The following is a 22810-nucleotide window of genomic DNA, read 5'->3' as shown; positions in this document are numbered from 1 at the left end:
AAATTTGGTGCTTGGTGACTCAGAGACAGATGAGCATTAAAGACCGACTTGAATAACCAGCCCCTTTGCCTCCCCAGGCTGAGTTTCTCTAGACTCTCAAGTGATGGTGAATCCATGGAGGTTATAAAAGTCTCCTGTATCTTTTAAACCCCAGTTAGAAGAAAACTTGTTGCCTTCCTGAACCGCTCTCTCCCCTGCAGTAACATGGGGAGGTGGGTGGATTCTTAAAACCACAATGGGGCCAATGCTGTTCTCTGATGGTGACCATCATCACCACCTCCCTGTGTGTGGGACATAAAGGAGGAACAATCAGCTGAGGTCACCGGTCTTTAACAACACACTTGCGTAGTGTGTGCATGTGCACATGCCTGGCTATATGTGCATGCGTGGTGTGTATATGCACATGCCCAGGTGTATGTGTGTGCATGGTATACATGAGCACGTGCCCAGGTGTATGCATGTGTGTGGTGTGCATGTAAGCATGCCCGGGTGAATGTGCATGCACGGTGTCCCTGTGTGCATGCATGTCAGTAGGGATGGTGAAAGGAGAAAAAGTACAGGATGGTTTCTGCCAATTTAAGCCGTTCTACGAGATACTGCTCTATCCTGCACCAGTCTTGCTGCCCCCACCCCTTTCCTTCTTTGCACGGTATTTTCCCAATTGATTTCCTTGTTCTGGCAGGAACATGAGGTGATGACTATGGCAGAAACTGCATTCCATGCATAACAGGAAGTGGTTTTTCAGACTAAAATGGCAGCTTGATTTAAATAACAGTCCTTGAGCTTTCACTAAACCTCTCATTGTGTGGACCTTTGGGATTGTTGGACACATAAAAATAAATTATTTCTTAACCTAAAGTTTCAAGTCCGTGAAGCCAGAATTTTTTTTATTAGAGATATATGAAAGTCACAGGATAAATGAAAGACTTAAAACGGTTTAGGGGACAGTGTAAATGTCTCTGAATTTATCATTTGGGCAGTTTCACAAAAGGAATGTGCCTGTTTTCAATTTCGGTGTAGATTGCAACAGTGACACCAGTGTTATTCTAACTTTGTCCCTGCAGTAAGTAGGATATTATTCTTTTAGATTTCTGTTGCCCTGTATTCTAAATAAAGACATGGTTAAATGACTTATGGCAAATTCATTCCACAGAATATTATGCAGCCTTTTAAAATGCTGATTATGAAAACTAAAGGTCAAAATGGTAATTTTCATTTTTGAAGAAAAAGCAGAACACATTTTGATTACAGGTATATTAAAATCAACAAAAGTTATCTCATGGGAAGGAGTAAAGACTAGGAAAACATTTTAAATGATATGGTGAAAAAAAGCGAAAAAAAAAACCAACCCAAGAAAAACTATAAATAATTTAGAAATGAAAAAAAAATTTACAAATGATACAGAAGTTGCAATGTAATCTGGCATGAATTACTTTTTCCGATATTTTTTTATTACTATTAAATGATATATCTCATGCTCTTACTTCTTTCAGTGACTTCAGAGCCATCTCTCTTGTTTTTCTTGGTTACATCCATACCATCGCCACCTGCAGAAAAGCCAGAAATCATGATCAGCCATGATTCTTACCATCATTTTAAGGAAGCGTAGGTCCCTACTATGGAAACAGAGAACCAAAAACACTTGACTCCTAGAATTCAAGTCATGGTTCTTTCTTGTGCATATTTTATACAAGAGTCCTTTCCACTCCTTGATTCAGTTGTAAGAGTCATTTAATAGTTCCACTTTGGATTCTATTCTTCTGGATGGGGGTGTATTTTTTGGTATCTCATTGACCAGGCTGCCCCCTGCTGAGCATTATCGGGATTACAGATATGGTGCCCTGACCTTTGACTGCAAAATCTCCATTCTTCGCCAAAGTAACAGATAGCTAAATGTGGGTCAAGGCACTTGGTACTTCTAACGAACTCATTTTGTGGTATCCCATAATGTTCAGTGTCTATATGGAACTTGATGGACATAAGACATTCATGCTTCATTATTTAGAGTTTAGATGGGAGAATGATGCTTGATGGATTTAAATCAGGAAAAAAAATATTGTATTGTTGGTATTTGTATGGCACTCAACACTTATCACAATATGGAGCTTTCCCTTCATAACAAGCTAGCCCAGTATACTAATTTACAGACATGAGAAGGAAAAATATATGAAGAAAATGTGTAAGACCTACGGAAGTATGTAGGAAAAGACGTATTTGTATGTTATCTATGTTCCCCCTTCACTCACTGCTTCTGAAAGGGAAAACCAATGGTTTTCTTGTCCACTGTGTCCTGAAGTGTAAAGGACTGAGGCCATCTGACAGTAGGTAGGTGTGGAGGTGGGGGTTACACACACAGTGTTACACAACAAGGATCTCCATCCCAACATTCTTCCTGTGTTTCCCAGTCCCGCATCTGGGAGGACTTGAAATCTAGCTTTTCCTAGTAGTTCTCTCTTTCCCCTAACTTTTCCTTCCCCTTTTGGATGCAGTTCAAATTGGATTCTAGAATTCTGGGCAAGCCCCTTCTACCCAGAATGCCCCTTGTTTAAAGATTTCTCCTTTCAGCTTTTTTCCCCTGGCCTGATGACTTCAGGGTCAACTTTGCTGTTAGGCACACAAGGCACAGTGCCTAATCCTATGATACTTTTAAGGGCCCATGAAAGTTTTAATTTCTTTTTAAAATCAGAAGGAGAGGGGCACCTGGGTAGCTCAGTTGGTTAAGCATCTGTGTTCAGCTCAGGTTGTGATCCAGCCCCACATCAGGCTCCCCGCTGAGCCGGGAGTCTCCTTCTTCCTCTCCCTCTGCCCCACCCATCTGCTCACATATTCTCTCTCAAATAAATAAAAATAAAAAAAAATTAAAATCAGGAGAAATGGGGCGCCTGGGTGGCTCAATCAGTTAGGCAAGTGACTCTTGATCTTGGCTCAGGTTACCCTCTCTGGGTCCTGGGATCCAGCCCCATGCTGATCTCTGTGCTGAGCGGAGAGCCTACGTGAGGCTTCTCTCACCCCCCTCTCTGCCTCTGTCTTGCTCCTACACCTGCTCTCTCTCTCAAATAAATAAATCTTAAAAAGAAAAATCTTTAAAATCAGAAGGAGAAATGAACACAATCTAACCTGGTTTATATTCTTTCAATGCAGTCATAAAATATAATTTTTAAAGGTTTATTTGTTTGTTTTTTAAATGCAGGAAGGGATCCACACAAACGAAAGCGTCTAGGGCTAATGAAAGTCATAATGCCTTGGGTGACTTCCTTGCTGAAAACCAAGGCCACAGGAGACCAGCTGCTCAGCTACCCAGTGGAATGAACCAAGATCGTCACAGTTAGCTTCAGGGCCTGGTCGAATGTGCCAACTTCCTGCTCATGGGAGTTTCTTAAATGCAGCTCTAGGCAAAGAATGAGGCATCATGGAAAAACTGACTGGATCTGAGAAGGCACAGAAGGTGGCTTTGGCTCTGGTATGTTTCCCGGAGCCAAAGAGGAGGGGCTGCATAGACAATTTCATAGGGAGTCCAGGCTCTTTAGAAGGCCAAACCTGGCCTGTGTCTGTGTCTGCATTCTGACTACAACCTGTATGACTATTGTCATGAAAACTTACATGCTACCAGATACCCTCTTTGAAATCTTTTGTTTAAGCAGCAATTGCCTTTGGTAACTCTGAAGCCCCCTCTGCCTTTTCTTTCTTTTTTTTTTTAATTGGTCATTAGCTGTGGACCAGGAGACATTTTGGAGATTAAACACTCAAATGCACCTGGCTGCTAGTGGGGAACCACCTAGGGTGGCACTTGAACTGATATGAAATACTATCCGGAAAGGAAGTGTTTATAAAAAGCCATGGAAGTTTTACTTCCCACAAGTTATTGTGTATTTTGATCCTCTATAGAAAGCTGCTGCCAGCAGCTGTACATTTGGGTTTGGATGGGTTTATTTGACTCATAGCCATCAAGGCAGACTGATGATGGCTCCAATTGATAAGGGTCTCCATTTCCAGGCAGCAAACCTAGTGAGTGTTTTCTTCTCTCTGTACTCAGAAAAATAACCCACTTTTCTAGGTACTGCTAATCTTTTTCTTAAGTCCTAATGATGAAGCCTTGAGGTATACAGCAAAATGCCAAGAGTTCTCCAACTTCCAGAGAGCACAAGGAGACCACCTGCTAAGAAATCAGATACCCTCCTCCAGGGCCTGGGGGCTTCTTATTAGAAGGTGCTCTGGGAGAGAATGGGTGTGAGGTGGGTGCAGGTGGATGGGCCCCTGTCTTTCTTTCAGCCTGAAGCCCCTCAGACAGCTGTGCCCTTGGCTATCCAGAATGATTTCTTGGGCCTGGAATACACAGGATGGAGTTCTGTTGACTTTACCACTGATAGTCTGAAGTGGCAGGTTTGTGTGGGGAGGTAGATTCCTTTAAACCAGACATAAGACGAAAGTGTTTTTCAATGAGTCATCAAAAGGGAAGTGATGGGTCTAGGCACAAACCTGGTCCCATAGGGACCTACAGTATTCCCACAGACTTCCTTTTTAAACATTCTCGTGCAGATAGTTTTAAGAAGTGTAAGTTAGGGAAAGGAAAGTTACAAGCCCGGGCACATGCCCCAGCCTGCATCTCCCAAAGAGCTCACCAGTGTGTTCTTCCCCCAAAACACTACTTAATGGAAGCGCTGTCAAGTAGCATAATTTTTAACTCTTTTAATTGTAACTTCTTTGATGTTTAGGCCATTTCACTAGAGCCAAGGAAGAGTAGTAGGTCTCTAGGTTCTCAATTCCAAAATTATGCTAATTTCCGCCTGTAGTTCTAAGGGGCTGCTTTGTGGTTATTTCATGGTTAATGTTCTTTAGAAGATGTAGAAAATGATCCCGAGATATTTTCTTATGCAGGAAAATGCAATTCAAAATCATTTTTCTACTCTTTTGAATTTTTTCTTTCCACTGCATTTAAATGATGTCACATTCACCTAAAACTAACTATTCTATGGGTGGCGAACGTAAAAACAAGGACCAACCACTGTTAGGGACAGTCAGCTCTGACACTGACCTTATTCTAATGACCCATAAGACACTTGCTCTTCACTAAGGAAGGGAGTGGAGAGACTAAGTGTTTTCTAGTTCCTATTTTAAGAATGAATCTTCCTATCCTCTGCTAAGGAAATGCAAGTATTTTTACAGCTTCTATTACTCCCATCTCTGTACGCTTCAAATTTTAAAACAAAACAACAAAATGGTCAAAGCATGAGAAAAACATCCACTACTGTGATCTGTTAACACAGATGAAGCAAGCAGTTTGCTTGCTGGCCAGGAAAACCAGTGCCCTAGGGTGCATTGTCTCAGAGGCTTTTGTCTCTACAAACCTCAGCAAAGGGTGTGCCACCTTGCCCAGGTAGGCATCCTTGATTTCCATACTTTGGGGTTGGGGGAGTTTGGGCACCATCTCTGTGATTCTGTGACTTGTTTACAGCCGTGTTTCAGGAAATCCTGCTGATGTTAATAATAGCGAAGGAGCCAAACCACAGAGACCTAGACTTCTTTTGGGCAAGCATAATCTAAGAATGAGGTTGGTTCTTAGGTGGGATCAGTTTCACGAATCTGAGTTTCTACCCAAGCTTGAAGCAAGGCTCTTTTACAGTCCTCATGTAAACTCTGATCAGATTTGTGTGGGCCTCTTGGAGGGGCACAGAGTAAAGCTGGTGCCTCTGATTCTCTGAAGGGCATCCATCAGGAGCTGACTCAGATCTGTGCCTTAGTTCTAAGACAGAGCAGATGGGGGTGAGGAGAAACCGTTCAGCTTCTCAAATGACTATCTTTTAAAAACCTCACTCTTTCTTATGGACATGAACAAATCCGACCATTAGCTACTGATTAACAGCTACTCGGATGAAGTGATATGCCAGATGCTTTGCCTACACTCCAAAAAGCAAGTGGTAATTTGTCATTGAGCAGTTAGTGTGGTCCGGTGAGATACTGGAGTTGGTAATTCTCACCCCAAAATGAGTTGGGGGGAGGGGGGAAATTAGCCAGTAAAAGTATATACACAGTTCTCTTTTTCTCTTGGTCTAAATTTGACTCCAGGAAATTCCCGGATGAATTATATCATTTAAGATATTACACTTTACTTTAGATTAGAGGCAGTATGTTGAGAGTGTGATAAACAACCATGTCTGTCCATCCTCGAGCTTAATCAGAACCTTCCAGCACAGAGGCCCAGGGAGCACGTCAGCTCCTAGGGCTCAGGGGCTGCTGGTATAAGCTTCCACTTACCTACACTTTAACTTTCCCTTGGAGATATTCTCTGCTGTCAAGGGAAGATAAGGAAATAGTAGTAGAGTAGTAGAAGTAGGAGGGAGGAGAGAGTGCAAGAGCGAGAGCTTGAGACTGAAGGAATCATAACTCTATCCCATTCTAAATAAAACTGTTAACATGAGCCATTTAACAATACTGAAAATAATACCAAAAAAGAAAAACAATGTGGCCACGAGACCCCAATTTATTTCAACTGGCCTTTTTCTTCTTCCCCAGATGAGTCTTTCTTACTGTTCCTTTAAAAGACCCACCCTAGGCGGACTGCAGAAACTCAAGTAACCTTTTGTGATCAATTAACTGCTTCTGCCACAATGCTTGCACCTTAATAATTTCATATCATTTTCTCCAAACACTTAAATTCTCAATAGCAAATGTCCAATCAAAGTCCCAGAAGAAGGGAGGAAGGGTGACTCCCTCCTGCAACTTACCTTCTCTGAGAACTGGTAGGGACTGGAAACAACTTTGAAGAAACCCCCCTCTCTCTTTCTCCTCCTGATGTTTTCTCCAAGACGTTTGCAGGCCCCACTTTTTTTTATCCAGACCCAGCCCAGGTGTGTTAGAGCTGAGTGATCTTTCAAAAATGTTCACCTCTCCTGCTCTCCCCCTTGTTTCTTTCAGTTCTTTGCTCCCTAACAAGTCCTGACAAAGGTGTGTCGGGGTTTACAATTACTCCACCCTTCCAATTATCTGACACTTGCTGCATTTAAAAAAGATCTGCCTCCAGGAATCAAACTTTACAGGAGGCAGAAAGTTTCTCCTACCACAGTAGGCCGATTAACCATTTATGGGTCCGTGGGGACAAAGGAACAAAGGTAAAGGAAATGCCCTTCATTAATTTCCTTGTCTTTTATAACCAGGGACTGCCACAACTCAATATTCCCCTTTCTTGTGGCCAAAGAATTGTAAAAATCCCAAGGAGCAGGACTCATGGTGTGGCCAGGCTTGTGGGGGGCCTGTGGGCAGAGTGTCTGATTCCTAGAAAAACTGTGAAGTTGGCAGCATTTATATTCAAGACCTGTTTCTCCTACATCTGCCTTTGCCCTCTTTCCCTCATTCTGACCCAAACCAGGTCAAGCCCACCTGGAGGAAATGGGTGAACTCACTTAGAATAAGATATGAATGACTTAAAATGTGGAACAATTGCTGGTATAGGGATTCGTTTTTTAAAAAAGGGGCAGCCAGGTTTAATGATATTGACTTCAAAGAGTGAAACATTAGTGCAAGATTTTAGACATCTAGCCACCAAATAATGGAGAGATAACTATTGAGGAAGGCTAAGAGACTTTTTGCCATTCAAATCAGGCCAACACGGTCTCCATACACCCAAAGACAAGTATGGACTCCCAGAAACCCTATAGTCTTAGCTACGTTCTGTGGAGTCATAAGACTTCTCTAAAGAGTCAATTTACACCAATCTACATAATTCTCATGAATACCTGCTTAGTATCTGGCTTTCCAGGACCCCTGTAGACTAGCTTGAGACTCTTGATATGGGTCATATGGGACATATGAACCTGGAAGTCACTTAGGTGGTATTCTCAGTCCTGAGGGGAGCCGCAGGATTCCTGCAGTGTACACTAATGCACGTCTACACCCCATGATTATGGGCAATCACCCCATGTAAAAGGGTAGCCAACCACTGAGCACTACTTGCAGGGGTCTTGCTCCTAAGCTCCCAATATTCTGCCTGGGGTCCCACACTTCAGAACCCTTTCCATGACCTACAATGTGACACTACTAGGTTCTTGTTTTCTAGGATGTTCCTGCCTACCCAAATAAATACTCAATATGTCTGCTGTCAATTTCATAGGAGAAGAACACTGGGAATCTGGAAGATGGAGAGCTTTCAGCATAAAACTGAAATGAACCTACATCATTCATTGATTTACTCATTAATTCATGAATTAAGCAAACACATGTTGACTCCTGCTCAGAACCAGAAATTAAAGTGTATGTTGAGAGTTTAGTGGTGAAATACAGACATATTCTCTAAACTTACAGAACTCACAGTCTAGAGGAAGAAAACAGTCCTTACATGTATTACTCTGCTAAGGCTGCCAGGACAAAATTCTGGTGGCTGACACAACAGAAATGAATTTTCTCACAGTTCCAGAGGCTGGAAGTCCAATACCAACATGTCACAGCTAGGTTTCTCCTGAAGCCTCTCCCTTGGCTTGCAGAGTGCTGTCTTCCTGCTGTGTTCTCATGTGGGCTTTGCCAGTTGTCTCACTATGTGTCCTAATTTCTTATAGGGACACAGATTGGATTAGAGCCCATCCTAACAGCCTCATGTTAACTCCTTCATTAAAAGCTCTATCTCCAAATCATCATCACATTCTAAGATACTGGGGGTTAGGTTTCACCATCTGAATTTTAGTGTGTGTGTGTGGGGGGGGGATAAAATTTATAACAAATGATGTTCATAACAAAAAATTATGCATCGATATACAATTAAGAATGTGATAACTATTATAAAGACAGAATGCTGGATTTTATCAGAGAGGAGGAGAGGTCATCCAGAGTAGGGTTCAAAGGGCAAATCCTGCTAAGAAGGTAACATTTAGACTGACAGGAAAAGGTTGAACTGAGTTCTTACAGGTGAAAGGAGGGGTTGAGACTGTTCTAGAATTTAGACAGAGAAGAAAATATTTGAGAAGGCTCTGAAGTAGAAGAAGCAAAGTAAGTTTGAGGAAAAGTGATGCCAATCTGTGAAAGTATACCAAAGAGATGGTGGCAATGGGAGAGAAGCTAGAGAGAGAGCAGGGGCTAGATCACACAAGGCCTCATTAACCATGGGAGGGAAGTGTTTTTAGGCATTAGGAAAATGTTGTTAAATCGACATTAGGAAGCAACTCCATACTGGCACTGTGTGGGTGTTTGGATTATTAAGAAAGAAGAGAGACTGGAATTAACGTTTTCTATGGTCTGTTGTACACCTGATATTTTACATACATTATTTTATTTATTCCCTTTAGCAACCTCTAAGAGGTGTATACTATTATTTTTTTTATTTTATAGCTGAGAAAAATGAAATTCAGGGAGATTGAGCAACCAGGCCAAAGATTTTACATCTATTAAGTGGCTCCAGAAAGGGCAGAGGGCCTATGGAGTAAATGATTGATCATATGTATCTGATGAAGCCTCCATACAAAACCAATGGAATGGGGCTCAGGTAGGTGAACACATCCGCATACCAAGAGAGTGAGACAGTTCCACGGGAAAAGAAGCTCCCGTGCTCAGATCTTCCCAGACCTCACCCTATGCATCCCTTCATCTGGCTGTACATATGTATATTTTATCATATCTTTTAATAGTTAATTAAACATAAATTAGTGTTTCCCTGAGTTCTGTGAGCCGCTCTAGCAAATAATTGAACCAAGGGAGAGGAGGTCATGGGAATCTCTGATTAATTGCCAAGTCGAACAGAAGTTGTGGGTAACCTGAAAACCTATTATCTGTTATTGGCACCTGCAGTGGGGGAGCAGTCTGTGGGACTGAGTCTTTACCCTGTGGGATCTAACAGTCTCCAAGAAGACAGTGTCAGAATTGAGTTAAATTGTAGGACACAAGGCTGTTGTTGTAGAGCTGCCTGATGTAGGAACCCCCCATCCCCACCAACATTTGGTGACCAGAGAGTCCAAAGTACTGTGGGCTTAGTAGTGATGTGAGAGTAAAGGAAGACACAAGAGGAGAACTGGGTTGTATGTGTGTGTGTTTTGTTTTGTTTGTTTTATACAATGGCAGAGACTATACTTCATTTAACTCTTGAACTCTCATTTCCCATTGCCTGCTTTTATCATTAAAATTTAAATATGTCCATAGCTTTGAACTGAAAGAAAATAGGTAATATCAAAATAGATCAGGCTGAGAACAGAAGACAACTTAAATCAGAAAGAAAACCATCTGAATGCTGGGGATACTTGCCACCAACAGCATAATGATGTTGGTATAATTTATTGATACATTTAGGTAAATATCTATCTATTAGGACTTGGCAACCACGGACCAGTTATTTAACTATAACCACTATATAAAACCAAACATGCTAAGCAACCACTGGAATCAGAATGGCTGTCTTTTCCTGTCCTTGGTGTCCTGTAATAACATAATTCTCCAGGGACAACGGAAAAGTCAGACCCAAACTAGATAAGCCCCAAAGTAATTTATCCAAGATCCTCTAAGCTAACTCAATAGCTAATTGAGTCTGTGAGTATGTGTGCGTGTGTGTGCTGTTTAGAGTCCTGTACTAAGCACTTTGGGAGAGAAGGAAATTAAAAGAATTCAAGTGTTTATATTCCAGTTATTCAATATTCATCATTTATTGTGCTTGGCAAAATCATTTATAAGAAGACATTATCTTGGTACATAGAGTGAAAGAAACCTTATGTTCATTCAACATTCATATATCAAGTTCCTATCATATGTCTGGAACCAGGGGAGTTATCTTTTAAATGTTTTAAATTAACCAGAAAAAAAGCAAAATTCTTGCTGAAATGAAGGAACAGAGTCAGATTTAGGAAGCAGCAGTGACTAAGACACCGGAAAGGTGTTTCTTTTTCCTTGCTCCATTCAGAGCTGTGTTAATGAGTCACATTTAATCAATTTGTAATGGACTAGAGAGAAAATTTCCTTAAGTGGCAACTGGAAAAATATTCATCCTCCCCAAATTGTCTACTGACTTTTAAATAGGTTGGGAAGAAAGGATGCCTATTCACATGTAGCCCAGATTGGCACCTGCTGAGCAATGTTCAGTATAGGTGGACCCTGTTTTATGTGGCTGCCAAGTTTATGAAAAGTGATGCATAGATCTACTTTTTGGTGACAGGGTGAGTGTTTTTGTCAAATTCACCACCTCATTTATCTTTGTGAAGACAGATTTTTCTTTCTTTATTTGGTTTAAAGGAATGTACCCTATAGACGGATTTCTACCAATTTTGTGATCCTCCTTTCATAAAATATCACATGACAGTGATATGTTGTTCTGATGATACTTTCATCTAGGAATCCTGAAGTTTTGGAATATACTTGCCTTGCATTCCTAAGAGACAATAAGAAGTTCACTGAGAAGGTGAGAGAAAATAATTTTATATTTACTGAGATAATTCCAGTACCTACAGTCAGCAATTCAGCTCTTTTGGAGGATAGTAAATCCATTGCTTTTTTTTTTTAAAATAAATTCCTACATGTTAAAATAAAAATGATGCAATAATTATTTGTTGCAGTTTGCTACTATATTTCTAAGACTAGAAGACCATATTTCTGCCTAGCTTTCTCTTTGGTTGCATGTTCTTCTGGATAATAAAACTTCCTTGTAAACAATTATGACAACAGCATATGTCACAGTTTATGGAGCAGTTTGGCTTTAGGAAGGATGCAGCTAAGATACAGTGTACCAACTCCTGCCCTTCACATGTGGGCTTACATTGTCCATCTGCTTTTCCTGTCTATAATGGTTCTTGAATTGTTCCCAAACTGTATTCTTTGCTGCATTTATTATAATAATGAAGCATGTGGTTTCTTGCTTCCATTTCTAAATTCAGATCTATTCATTCATTTATCCACTCAGAACCCATAAGTACTTATTGAATGAGTAAACAAGTATCTGTTGAGTGTCTACCCTGAGCAAGGCATTGGGTGTATAGACAGAATTGAGGATGAGATGTAAAACATGCTTTTAAGAAATTTACAATGCAAAAAAAAAAAAAAAGATATATAGATATCCAACTGTGGGCCTCAGCTAATTTTCATGAAAGAGTTGTCATTTGAGCTGTACTTAAATGGACGGGTGATATTATGAAGCTGAGGATGGAGCTGAAATTTTGAGCACAGAGTCCAACATGAGAGGCACAGACACAGGAAAGAGTAAGGCTTGGGTGGAGGATGGTAAAACATACCATGAAAAAAGAATAGATAAGGAGAGGTTGGAAGTGTAGGGTGTGCCCGCTGGATCATGGGGAATATGAACTGTCAGCCTGAGGAATGTCTATGTTGTTCCATGAATGAGAGAGATTTATGGGAAGTCAAGGAATGAAATGATGGAAACTGAGTGGAACAAAGATTTATATGGTGACAACGCAGAGTGGACCAGAAGAGACGAGACAGTAAAACCAATAAGGACACCAGGGCAGTAGTTGAGGTGAAAGATAAAGGCTGAAGGTTAGCAAGGCAAAGATTAAAAAAAAAAAAAAAAAAAAAAGGAAAGGAACAAGGGGGCCAATATCAGGGAGTCTGGGAAAACACAAGGCATTTAGTGATTGCTGCTTGGATGAGAAAGAGGATAGAGCTTGGGATGACACCAAGATTTTTCCAAGCCAGCCACTGACCACAGCAACTTCCCTCCTTTTCTTTTAACGCAAAAGGCCTTCTACCTTCCTCAAAAGGCCACCTGTTAGAACTTACAGGAGGATATGGAAAAAAAAAAGATCATTCCTTTGGTTTGGACTTTTCCCTGCCTCTGTTTTGTCCTATGTTCATTACCTAACATACCATCTTTAAAAAAATGGTTTCATTTTATGTCTTGAAGAATTTAGATAGTAAGATAGTATTAAAATATTATCACCTTTGGTAATACATTTAATTAGTTTAAAACCACCATGTGTTATTTTTAACACATGCCCTACTAAATGACTTGTGACTTGTTTCTTTTCTTTTTAAAAATAGTTACTTATTTTTTTAAAGATTTATTTGAGAGAGAGAAAAGGGGAGTAGGTGCAGAGGGAGAAAAAGTCTCAAGCAGAGTTGAAGCTAAGTGTGGCGCCCTACGTGAGGATCAATTTCATGATCCTGAGATCATACCTGAGTTGAAACTAAGAGTCAGACACTCAATAGACTGCACCATTCAGGTGCCCCTTAATATTTATTTAAGTAATCTCTTCACCCAACGTGGGGCTCCAACTCACAGCCCTGAGATCAAGAGTTCCATGCTCCTCCAACTGAGCCAGCCAGGCACCCTTGTAACTTGTTTCTAATAATTAAATATTTATAAATTACTTTTTATTAAAATAAAGCAATGAACCAAAGAAAAATATTTGAAGTGTTAGTCTTAACAGTCGCTATCCTGTCATGATCAGAGAAAATATACCCCTTAGATTCCAAAAGATTCCCCATTTATGGAAGAAATGAAAATCCTCCTGTCTGGGCTGGAATTCATTCTTAGTCTTCTGCTTGGAATAGTTTACCTGCCCACCCTGGCAGTGTTAAACCTCTCTAAGAACCTGGGTAAGCCAAGTTATTTGTACTTTATGTGCTCAGAAATTACATGGAAGGAATGTCAGGAAGCATCAAGGAGATGAAAAGTTCAATTGTGCTCAGAGAAAAAAAGATGAGCTCTCAAAAATGAACTACTGAATATAAATATACCAGTTGTTTAAAATGTGTATTAGGTTTGATCCCTATTGAGGAGCAAGGAAAAGCAATTCAACAAAATAGCAAGAAGCCACCTGACAGATGGATTTGTGATTGGATTTTAATGGCTTTTATCCCAAAGGTCTGAAATGTCTCCATCAGGTGATGAGCACTCTCTTGTACTATAGGTCATGATTCAGAAGACAGGCTTGGTTCTCACGAAACATGTTCACACAAGAACTATGTTCATTAGGATGAAGACCACACCCTATTATCTGGTTTGTGGTTACCACTATTTTCCTTACGGGTATATCTCTAGTACACAGACTCACACTGAAAATCATGTCTTGTTTTCTGACATGATCATCGACTCAACATTCTAGTGATTATAACAGTCATCTAAAAATTTCCAGACTATTCTTACATTAGTGGTTCCCAACTTGTGTTCTGGGGCCCCTGGTGTTTTAGCCATTTGCCAGAATCAGATGTAAATCAGATAATTTAAATTCAGTAAAATTCACCCTTTTTAGTGTCCCATGAGTTTTGATAAATGCATAGAGTTGTCTAACCACCACATTCAAGATCTAGAACAATTCTATCACATCCCAAATTCCACTGTGCTCCATTGTAATGCACCCTTATCTCCAGCCCCTGTCAACTACTAATCTGTTTTCTATTCCTATGGTTTCCCTTTTCCAGAATACCATGTAATGGAATCATACAATACATAGCCTTTTGAACCTGGATTTTTTGACTAACACTGAAGATTAATCTGTGTTGTGGACATCATTAGTTTGCGTCTTTTTATTACTAAGTAATATTCCATTGTTTGGATAAAACAATTTTTATACATTCGTATTTTGATGGCCATTTGGCTTGTGTCTCATTTTTGTCAATTATTAATAAAGTTGCTTTGGACATTATGTATAGATTTTAAAAAATATTTTATTTATTTATTTGACAGAAAGAGAGAGAGCACAAGCAGGGAGGGAGGCAGGCAGTGGGAGAGGGAGGAGCAGACTCCCAGCTGAGCAGGGAACCAGATGTAGGGCTCCAACCCAGGACCCTGGGATCATGACCCCAGCCAACAGCAGATGCTTAACCAACTGAGCCACCCAGGTGCCCCCATTATGTACAGATTTTGTATGAACGTAAGTTTTTATTCTTTGGCAAATACCTACGAGTGGAATGTTGACCTAGATAAATATAGATTTGACTTAAGAAGCTGACAAATTGTTCTTGAAAATATTTGTACCATTTTGCATTTCCACCAGTCATATATGAGAGTTCTTATTGTTCCACATCTTTGTCAGCTCTTAATATTGTTTGGTTTTAGTCATTTTGATAAATGTGGAGTGATATTGCATCATGCCTCTCTCTGTTGACTAGGATGTGGACCATCATTTCATGTGTTTATTTACCATTCATGTATTTTCTTCGGTGAAGTGTCTGTTCAAATATTTGCCCATTTTCAAATTGGGTTGGTTTCTTGTTACTGAATTTTGAAAATTCTCTACATATTCTTGGCATAAGTTCTTTTTGAGATAGGTGTTTTTGCAAATATTTATTTCATCTCAATCTGTGGTTAGGCTTGCCATTTTCTCTTTTCTTTCTTTCCTTCTTTTTTTTTAAGATTTTATTTATTTATTTGAGAGAGAGAGCATGAGTGGGAGGTGGGGGCAGAGTGAGAGACACAAACTCAAGCAGACTCGATGCTGAGCATGGAGCCCAAAGTGGAGCTCAGTCTCACCATCCTGACATCATGACCTGAGCCAAAATCAAGAGTTGGTCACTTAACCAATCGAGACACCCAGGCACCCCTGCTGTCTTTAATTTTACTTATATACAAGCATACACTATATATATATATAAAGCATAACCATACATAATTGAATGTTGTTGGTATTAATATTTTGAACAAACTGTTGTCTGTTAGATCAATAGGTAATAAGAAAAATAGAGGTTTTAATTTCACGTTCATTTATTCCTTTTTGAATATTCTTCCTTACTTTATGTAGACCTGAATTTCTGACCTATATAATTTTCTTCTTCTGTACAAAACTTCTTTTAACATTTCTTGAAAGGGAAGTCTAGTGGTAATTCATTCTTTCAATTTTTGTTTGTCTGGGAAAGTCCGTATTTCTCACTGACCGCTTTTGTTATCATGCTTATAGAAGAGTAGAATGTAGTAATGATATCCAGTCATAATCTCTGTGATCTCATTTGAGACTGGTTCATTAGGCAGATCTGTTTTTTCAGTAGTAACATTAAGTTTTTTTTTTTTTTAGCAACATTAAGTACTAAGCATGACATGTGTTCTTTGTTGCAGTATTTAAGCTTTATCTTCTAGGAAAGATGCACACACAGGGTGATTTGTTTTAGAACTATTAATTTCATCTTTCTAATCTACAAAAGAATGCAAATCATTAATAGGGTGGTGAGTGTTAACGGACTTTGGAACTACGAAGAGGATTTGATCAAGGATTTCCAGAGTATTTGGAAGGAGGAGTGGGCAGTACACGTCGACTTATTACCATGACTCTATGCACAGTGTTCTGTATATATAGACTGAAAATGTATTACCTGTTATGGTGGTCATGGTGGTAGCCTCCCAATTCTATTACCAAACTCTTCATCTTAACCCACTGTCCTTGTTAATGATGGATTTAGGAAGGAAATGTGACTCATTTGTGGTCGATTGTACATGAAGAAAGGCTATCTAGGGATTTTTGGGAAAGGCTTATTTCTTCTAAGGAGACAAGTAATAACCTTTTCCTTTTTCAGGATGTTGTTATGTCTGGATATGATGTGGAACTGCTAAAACACTATAGCCACAAGAGCACCACAGTGAGGAGATGAGAAATGAAAACATCCTTGTTCCTCATGACAACACTGAGTGTCAGATTAAATAGTCTTGGAGCCACCCTATCTCTGGACTCCTTGTATGTTGAGATTATAAACTTCCTTATCATTTAAGCCAATTCGAGTTGGTATTTTCAGCTATTGGAGTTGAAAGCATCCTCACTGATACATAATTGTAAATAATGGTATTCTCCAAACTTAGATGCATAATAAGTAATGATATTGTCTAAATATACACAGATGCTGTTGTGAATAACAAAATGTAAATTCATGTTAAGTGTTAATGAAGTCAAAGTATTCCTCCGGCATTGCCTAATTTTTTTTTTAAAGATTTTATTTATTTATTCATGAGAGAGAGAGAGAGAGAGAGAGAGAGAGGCAGAGACACAGGCAGAGGGAGAAGCAGGCTCCATTCAGGGAGCCTGATCCTGATGTGGGACTCAATCCCAGACTCCGGGATCACGCTGTGGACTGAAAGCAGGCGCTAAACTGCTGAGCCACCCAGGGATCCCCCACGTTGCCTAATTTTTTAATCAATTGGTTCCAAAAGTACAAATATTATCATGTGGAACTCTGTAAAGTACTTTGACCTTAGGAAGAGATATTCACATTTCAAAGGTTGAGAGTGAGTCACTCAAATGTAAAGATTCAACTATAGCTCTCTCCTTGTCAAGACCATAAGTACACAATATTTACAAGTACCAATTCTCTAAAGATGCTAGAATATTTGAGATTAATTTTAGTAAAAATTGGCATACTTTTAATGTTAATACCATAAAATTTTGGAACTCAAGAGGTCTTAGAGATCACCTACAGATAATGAAAAAGAGAAAACTGAGACCCAAAGAAATGAAATATATTATTGAATGTCATTAATGGTAGAGTCAGGATTAAGATGTAGGTTTTTGTTTGCTTGTTTTGCTATGGCTTTTGGGGAAATGTTCAAGATGCTGTTTGGGGCTCTTAACTATCCTCACTACTGAGGAGCTTGAAGGATTACCAAACATTGTGGACCAGGCATGTGCCTCTAATATTCTGTGCAGGTTTTAGCAATTCTCAATGATGAACCTAAGCAGAAAAACCCTGCTATTCATGATTTTACCATCCATTCATTTGTCTTGGGGGAAAGAAGTAACCTCAGACATTCTACATTCTAACGAGATACTTGAAAGGGCAGGATAGTTAGTGTGGCATAAAATCAAATGTATTTTATAAGGTAATTTTTTTGCTATGTACTTTATATTTATCAGACTATGGTTACTTCATCTATATTAAATAAAGTAGCCATAGCTGAAAGAATATGTGAAATGGGGTACTAACACGTAAAAGAAAATGTTATCATTTCTGATTTTCTCAAATCCTCCACCTCTTTGGCCTATAGAGGACTTAAAGTTTTATTTTTTTTAAGATTTTATTTATTCATGAGAAAGAGAGAGAGAGAAAAAGAGAGAGAGAGGCAGAGACATAGGCAGAAGTAGAAGCAGGTTCCATGGAGGGAGCCCGATGTGGGACTTGATCCTGAGACTCCAGGATCATACCCTGTGCTGAAGGCGGCGCTAAATTGCTGAGCCACCCAGGCTGCCCAGACTTGTTTTAAATGGCCAAAAAATGATAAAGATCCAACAACCCAATGCTAAGTATCACTGTTCATCGGGAAAATGAAATATCTATAATGATATATGACCTCACACAAAATAGCTAAAATCAGCAACAGATTCATTCAACAAAATGAATCTCACACAAAATAGCTAAAATCAGCAACAGAAAGATTCATTCAACAAGTGTTGGTGAGGATGTAGAGAAAGAGGAACCCTCTTGCACTGCTGGTGGGAATGCAAATTGGGGCAGCCAGTAGAAAACAGTGTGCGGGTTCCTCAAGAAGTTAAAAATAGAGCTACCTAAGATCCAGCAATTGCACTACCAGGTATTCCCCAATGAATACAAAAATTCTAGTTCAAAGAGACACATGCATCCCAATGTTTATAGCAGCATTATCTACAATAGCCAAATTATGGAAACAGCCCAAGTGTCTATTGCCTGATGAATGAATGAATAAAGATGTCTCTCTCTCTCTCTCTCTCTCTCTCACACACACACACACACACACACACACACACACAGGAATATTACTGAGCCATAAAAAAAGAATGAAAGGTTGCCATTTGCAATTACATGGATGGAGCTAAAGAGTATAGTGCTAAGTGAAATAAGTCAGTCAAAGAAAGACAAATGTCATATCATTTCACTGACATATGGAATTTAAGAAACAAATGAGCCAAGGGGAAAAAGAGGGGGGGGGGAGGTAAACCAAGAAACAGACACTTAACTATATAGAACAAACTGTTGGGCACTTGATGTGATGAGCACCAGGTATTATATGGAGTTGTTGAATCACTATATTATATATGTGAAACTAATACAACATTGCATACTAATTAACTGGAATTTAAATTTAAAAAACAGAGAGAGGAAGAAAAGAAACATTGTTAAAAAAAATCCAATAGTCCTTCTCTTTTCCCAGAACTGATAAGAAGCAACTTTAACTTCACTATAGTTATTTTATAATAATCTCATGTAACTTGGAAGAGTATCATAAATAAGGTTCAGGTCATCAATAATAATACATTACCATAATTGAAACAACATTTTAATGGGTAATTTTGGAGGGAAGTAGACAATCTAAACACAAAATCTGGAAAAACAATCCTGGACTGAGTAGAGATATCTGAGTTGATTGCAGCCGTATTGACTTAACTATATATAGAACCTCATACCAACATTCAAGGCTTCCTGTTTTCTTAGCAGTAATTTGTGGCTAGAGAGCCGTGTTCTTGGCAAAGGAAAAACACAAAAGGGGACTTTTCCTTTAAAGGGATAAAAATGCAGCAGGTGTGTGATCTTTGGGTTTCCATTTTTGGTTTGTCTGAGTTAACTCAGACATCTGAGAAAGAGCTGGGAGAGTTAAGTTGTTTATGTAAACCTTAATTTACCTAATCAGACTCAGGATTTTTTAGGTTAGAAGAGAGATACAAATGGGTGACTGATGAAAGACAGGAGAGTTTCCTCTGATTCTCAAACAAATGGGGTTGGGAGTTAGGGTAGTGTGGGAGGGAATTTCCATTAGTTCAAGATCTGATAAGTCAAAGGGGATTTTACCACAAAAGCTAGGGAGAGATTTTGAAATATAAAGTTAATTTTGTCAGATCTCACACGGCCAAGAATCCTCACAGCAATTATCTCCTTGTGCTCTCAGAAAAGCCCATCAGACTGCCAGCTTTATTAAAGTCTGCACACTATCCCAGAATACCATCAAGCTTGTTCTAGGAAATGCAGGGGAAGAAATGCAGCAATCATTGGCTATTTAGCAAAATCAGCATAGTGTTAAGCCTGACAATAAAGCTAAAAAGTTTAGGCTTCTTGTGACAACTTGGGCAGGAGGCCTTGCAGGTAGTCACAGATTTTCTGTCCCCATGTAGAGATGGAGACTGTTTTGCTCCTGGACATCAGTGTCCAGTTAGAGAAAGAAGAATACAAGTCAGAAAAGCTAATCTTACCCTATGGGCAAGACTGGCTGGAACAATTTGGTATCAACAGATCTTCAAGGTCCAATTGCAAATTGAATGCCTGTGGACACCATCCTGGTTAGTCTGTTTAATGAAACTGAGGAGCTAACCTTACCTCATTTCCCACATAGGACACTTGACTTGTCCTTTGGACCTCCTCAGCCCCTGCTCATACTTTTTCTGCATCACTAACACTTGAATGCACCTGTTTGCTTTCTTAAAGTCCTTGGAGAAATGGGCTGGGTTTTATCTTTTTTACTCCATTCCCAACACCAAACACAGTACCTATCATATAACAGGCATTCAAAAATCTTCCTGTTTTCCTAAACTCCTGATTTGTATTCCCAACTGGTACCATCTACCTCCATGCACATCCTGTGGGCACTTCAACCTCCACATGCTAAAACCCAGACCTGTCCTGCTACCCTCACCCTCCACCGCATCCCCTTCTCTCGGCCATGTCCCTGACGCTGTATTCATGTTTGTGTCTACAGCCCCTGGTCTGTATCAGGCTCACTGTAGTAGTGAGAAAAGATTCATTCCAAGTGGAATGAGAAATAAGGAAAAAGAGAACACAGAAGAAGAAGTATGAGGAAGAAAAGATGTAAAATGCAGAAGGGAGTCATGAAGTAACACAGAAAACAGGAGAAGCAGAGGGAAGAGGAGGATGGTACGCAGGAAGGTGAGAAGGATAATTTAGATTGGTTTTCCCTAAATTGGGAGGGATAGGATGCATCTAGAGCCCTCAACAGAAGAGCTAGAACATTCTTCCAATTTCTTCCACTTCCCTTCCAGTATTTTCTTAACTGCTTCCAATTTGGGTTAGACTCTCAATGTTTCATGAGCGATATGAGAGAAAGGACTTGTGGGCATGTTTCTACCTCCTCAGCCATTCCTGGATGCACAGATAATATCAGCAGCTGGGCTCTTTTCCACTGTGGAGCCTGATAACAGGTGAAAATAAAGTGTGATTAGACTCTTCATTCTTAACCTCGGCATTCTTGAGATCAGGCTCTGAAATGAAGATTTGAAACAAAGTTAGGTTTCATTTGCTTTTCCTATGGGGGAAAAGCCTTAGGTGGGTTGAAAGGACAAGATCTTGCTTGCTTTTCTGGTCCTAGAGTTTTTACAGTCTTGTAACTTTTTGTATGTTTTCTTTTTTGGGTTCCATTGCCAGCTTATTCTAAGTCTGATGCTCTAATCTCTTTGAGTGATGACATGTCATAACTGTAACCCCAAGACATTTTCAGGTAAAGGCAAGATGCAGGCACTCCTTAATTTTATTTGTGGGAGGTACATTCTAGCCCACAGGGAAATGCATAAGAAATATTCAGTCATTGTAAGGAGCTTGGTCAAATCGTGCTGACATTTGGTAGTTGCAAAGTGTGTTTAGATAGGTGAAAAAGAGCATTTTCCAGAGAAATTAAAAATTATCTTTTTTTTTTTTTTCAAAGCTTGTTCCCAAAAGAGGTTTAAAGGATTCCTTTGATTTTTTTTTTTTTAACCAGTGAAAGCACCTGGTATTCCTAAGGCAGCCATTCTTACATGCTGAGTATCAATCTATACACCCCAGATTCCTGGCATCCCTGGGAGAGGTTTTTCTATTGGAATGGAGAATTTTACTGAAATATAAATGGGAAAGAGTTTGTAAACTAACTCCCTCAGTCAGCACATGAGGCATGACGTGAAAACCAGCTACAGGAGGTCCCTTCCTGCTAAAAGCCCTGGCCCACAGACTTAAAGGATATTCTTTCTTGCAATCTTTTAAACAAAACAGTACAAGTCCTCATAATAATAAATTATATACATGACAGAAACTCTATTAAAATATTTTGGTATATTTCTGATATAAATGAATATTAAAAAAAAAGAACCATTCAGCTTGTTGCCTTCAGGCATGGTGCTCGCAAGGAAATTAGGCAACAGTATAGTTAAGGCTCAGTGGAGTCCCATACAACGCACAGGATTGTCCAAAAAAATTGGAGTTCAGGGGTAAGAATCCTTTTCATGTAAGAAGAACAACACATTCTTTTTTTTTTTTTTTTAAGTAGGCTCCATACACAGCGTGAAGCCCAGTGTGAGGCTCAAACTCACAACCCCAAAATCAAGACCTGAGATGAAATCAACAGCCAGATGCTTAGCCAACTGAGCCACCCAGGTGCTCCAACACATTCATTTTTCTTTTTTTAAGATTTTATTTATTTAATCATGAGAGAGCCACAGAGAGAGAGGGAGAGAGACACAGGCACAGGCAGAGGGAGAAGCAGGCTCCATGCAGGGAACCTGACGCGGGACTCGATTCCGGGTATCCAGGATCTGGCCCTGGGCTGAAGGCGGCGCTAAACCGCTGAGCCACCAGGCTGCCCCACATTCATTTTTAATAAAACAAATGACATCCCCCATACAACAGAAAAAGTGAGCGCACAGTTCAATCTTACATAAGTTGGATATTCCACAAATCATTAACTGCATGGATGGACACTGCATTCCGTAAACATTGTTTATAGTTGTGCAGCTCTGTTTACCTGAACACACCTGAGAACTTTGTACGTTAAAAGGCAGCTAACAGCATTTGACAGAAAACAGATGCAGCCTCAGGGGCAGAAGCCCTTTGGTATCTCACAGACCTTCTCAGCTACATCTGAACTCCAAGATCACAGTTTATCACTGGGTAAGAATATTTTCAGAAAAGGGTAAGTCTATATATTTGCTATTTTATTTTTAAAGATTTTATTTATTTGTTTATT

At 39.6% G+C, this 22810-nt stretch overlaps 1 protein-coding gene across 2 annotated transcripts in view; it reads right to left on the bottom strand.

The window, feature by feature from the left end:
- Positions 1–6906, bottom strand: part of COL17A1 (collagen type XVII alpha 1 chain) — a 51037-nt gene extending 44131 nt beyond the window's left edge. For both annotated transcript variants that reach the window (XM_041742326.1, XM_041742327.1), the window contains exons 1-2: positions 6723–6906; positions 1485–1547 (exon numbers count right to left, since the gene is read on the bottom strand). In XM_041742326.1, coding sequence (XP_041598260.1) covers positions 1485–1536 — 52 coding nt within the window. In that variant the 5' untranslated portion in view covers positions 1537–1547; positions 6723–6906. The remainder of the gene's footprint in view (positions 1–1484; positions 1548–6722) is intronic.
- Positions 6907–22810: the final 15904 nt, after the last annotated feature.

This window comes from Vulpes lagopus, chromosome 2 (genome assembly GCF_018345385.1).
Source record: "Vulpes lagopus strain Blue_001 chromosome 2, ASM1834538v1, whole genome shotgun sequence".
NCBI lineage: Eukaryota > Metazoa > Chordata > Mammalia > Carnivora > Canidae > Vulpes > Vulpes lagopus.
The sequence above is the reverse complement of the archived record's forward strand: the minus strand, read 5'-3'. Positions and strand labels throughout refer to the sequence as shown.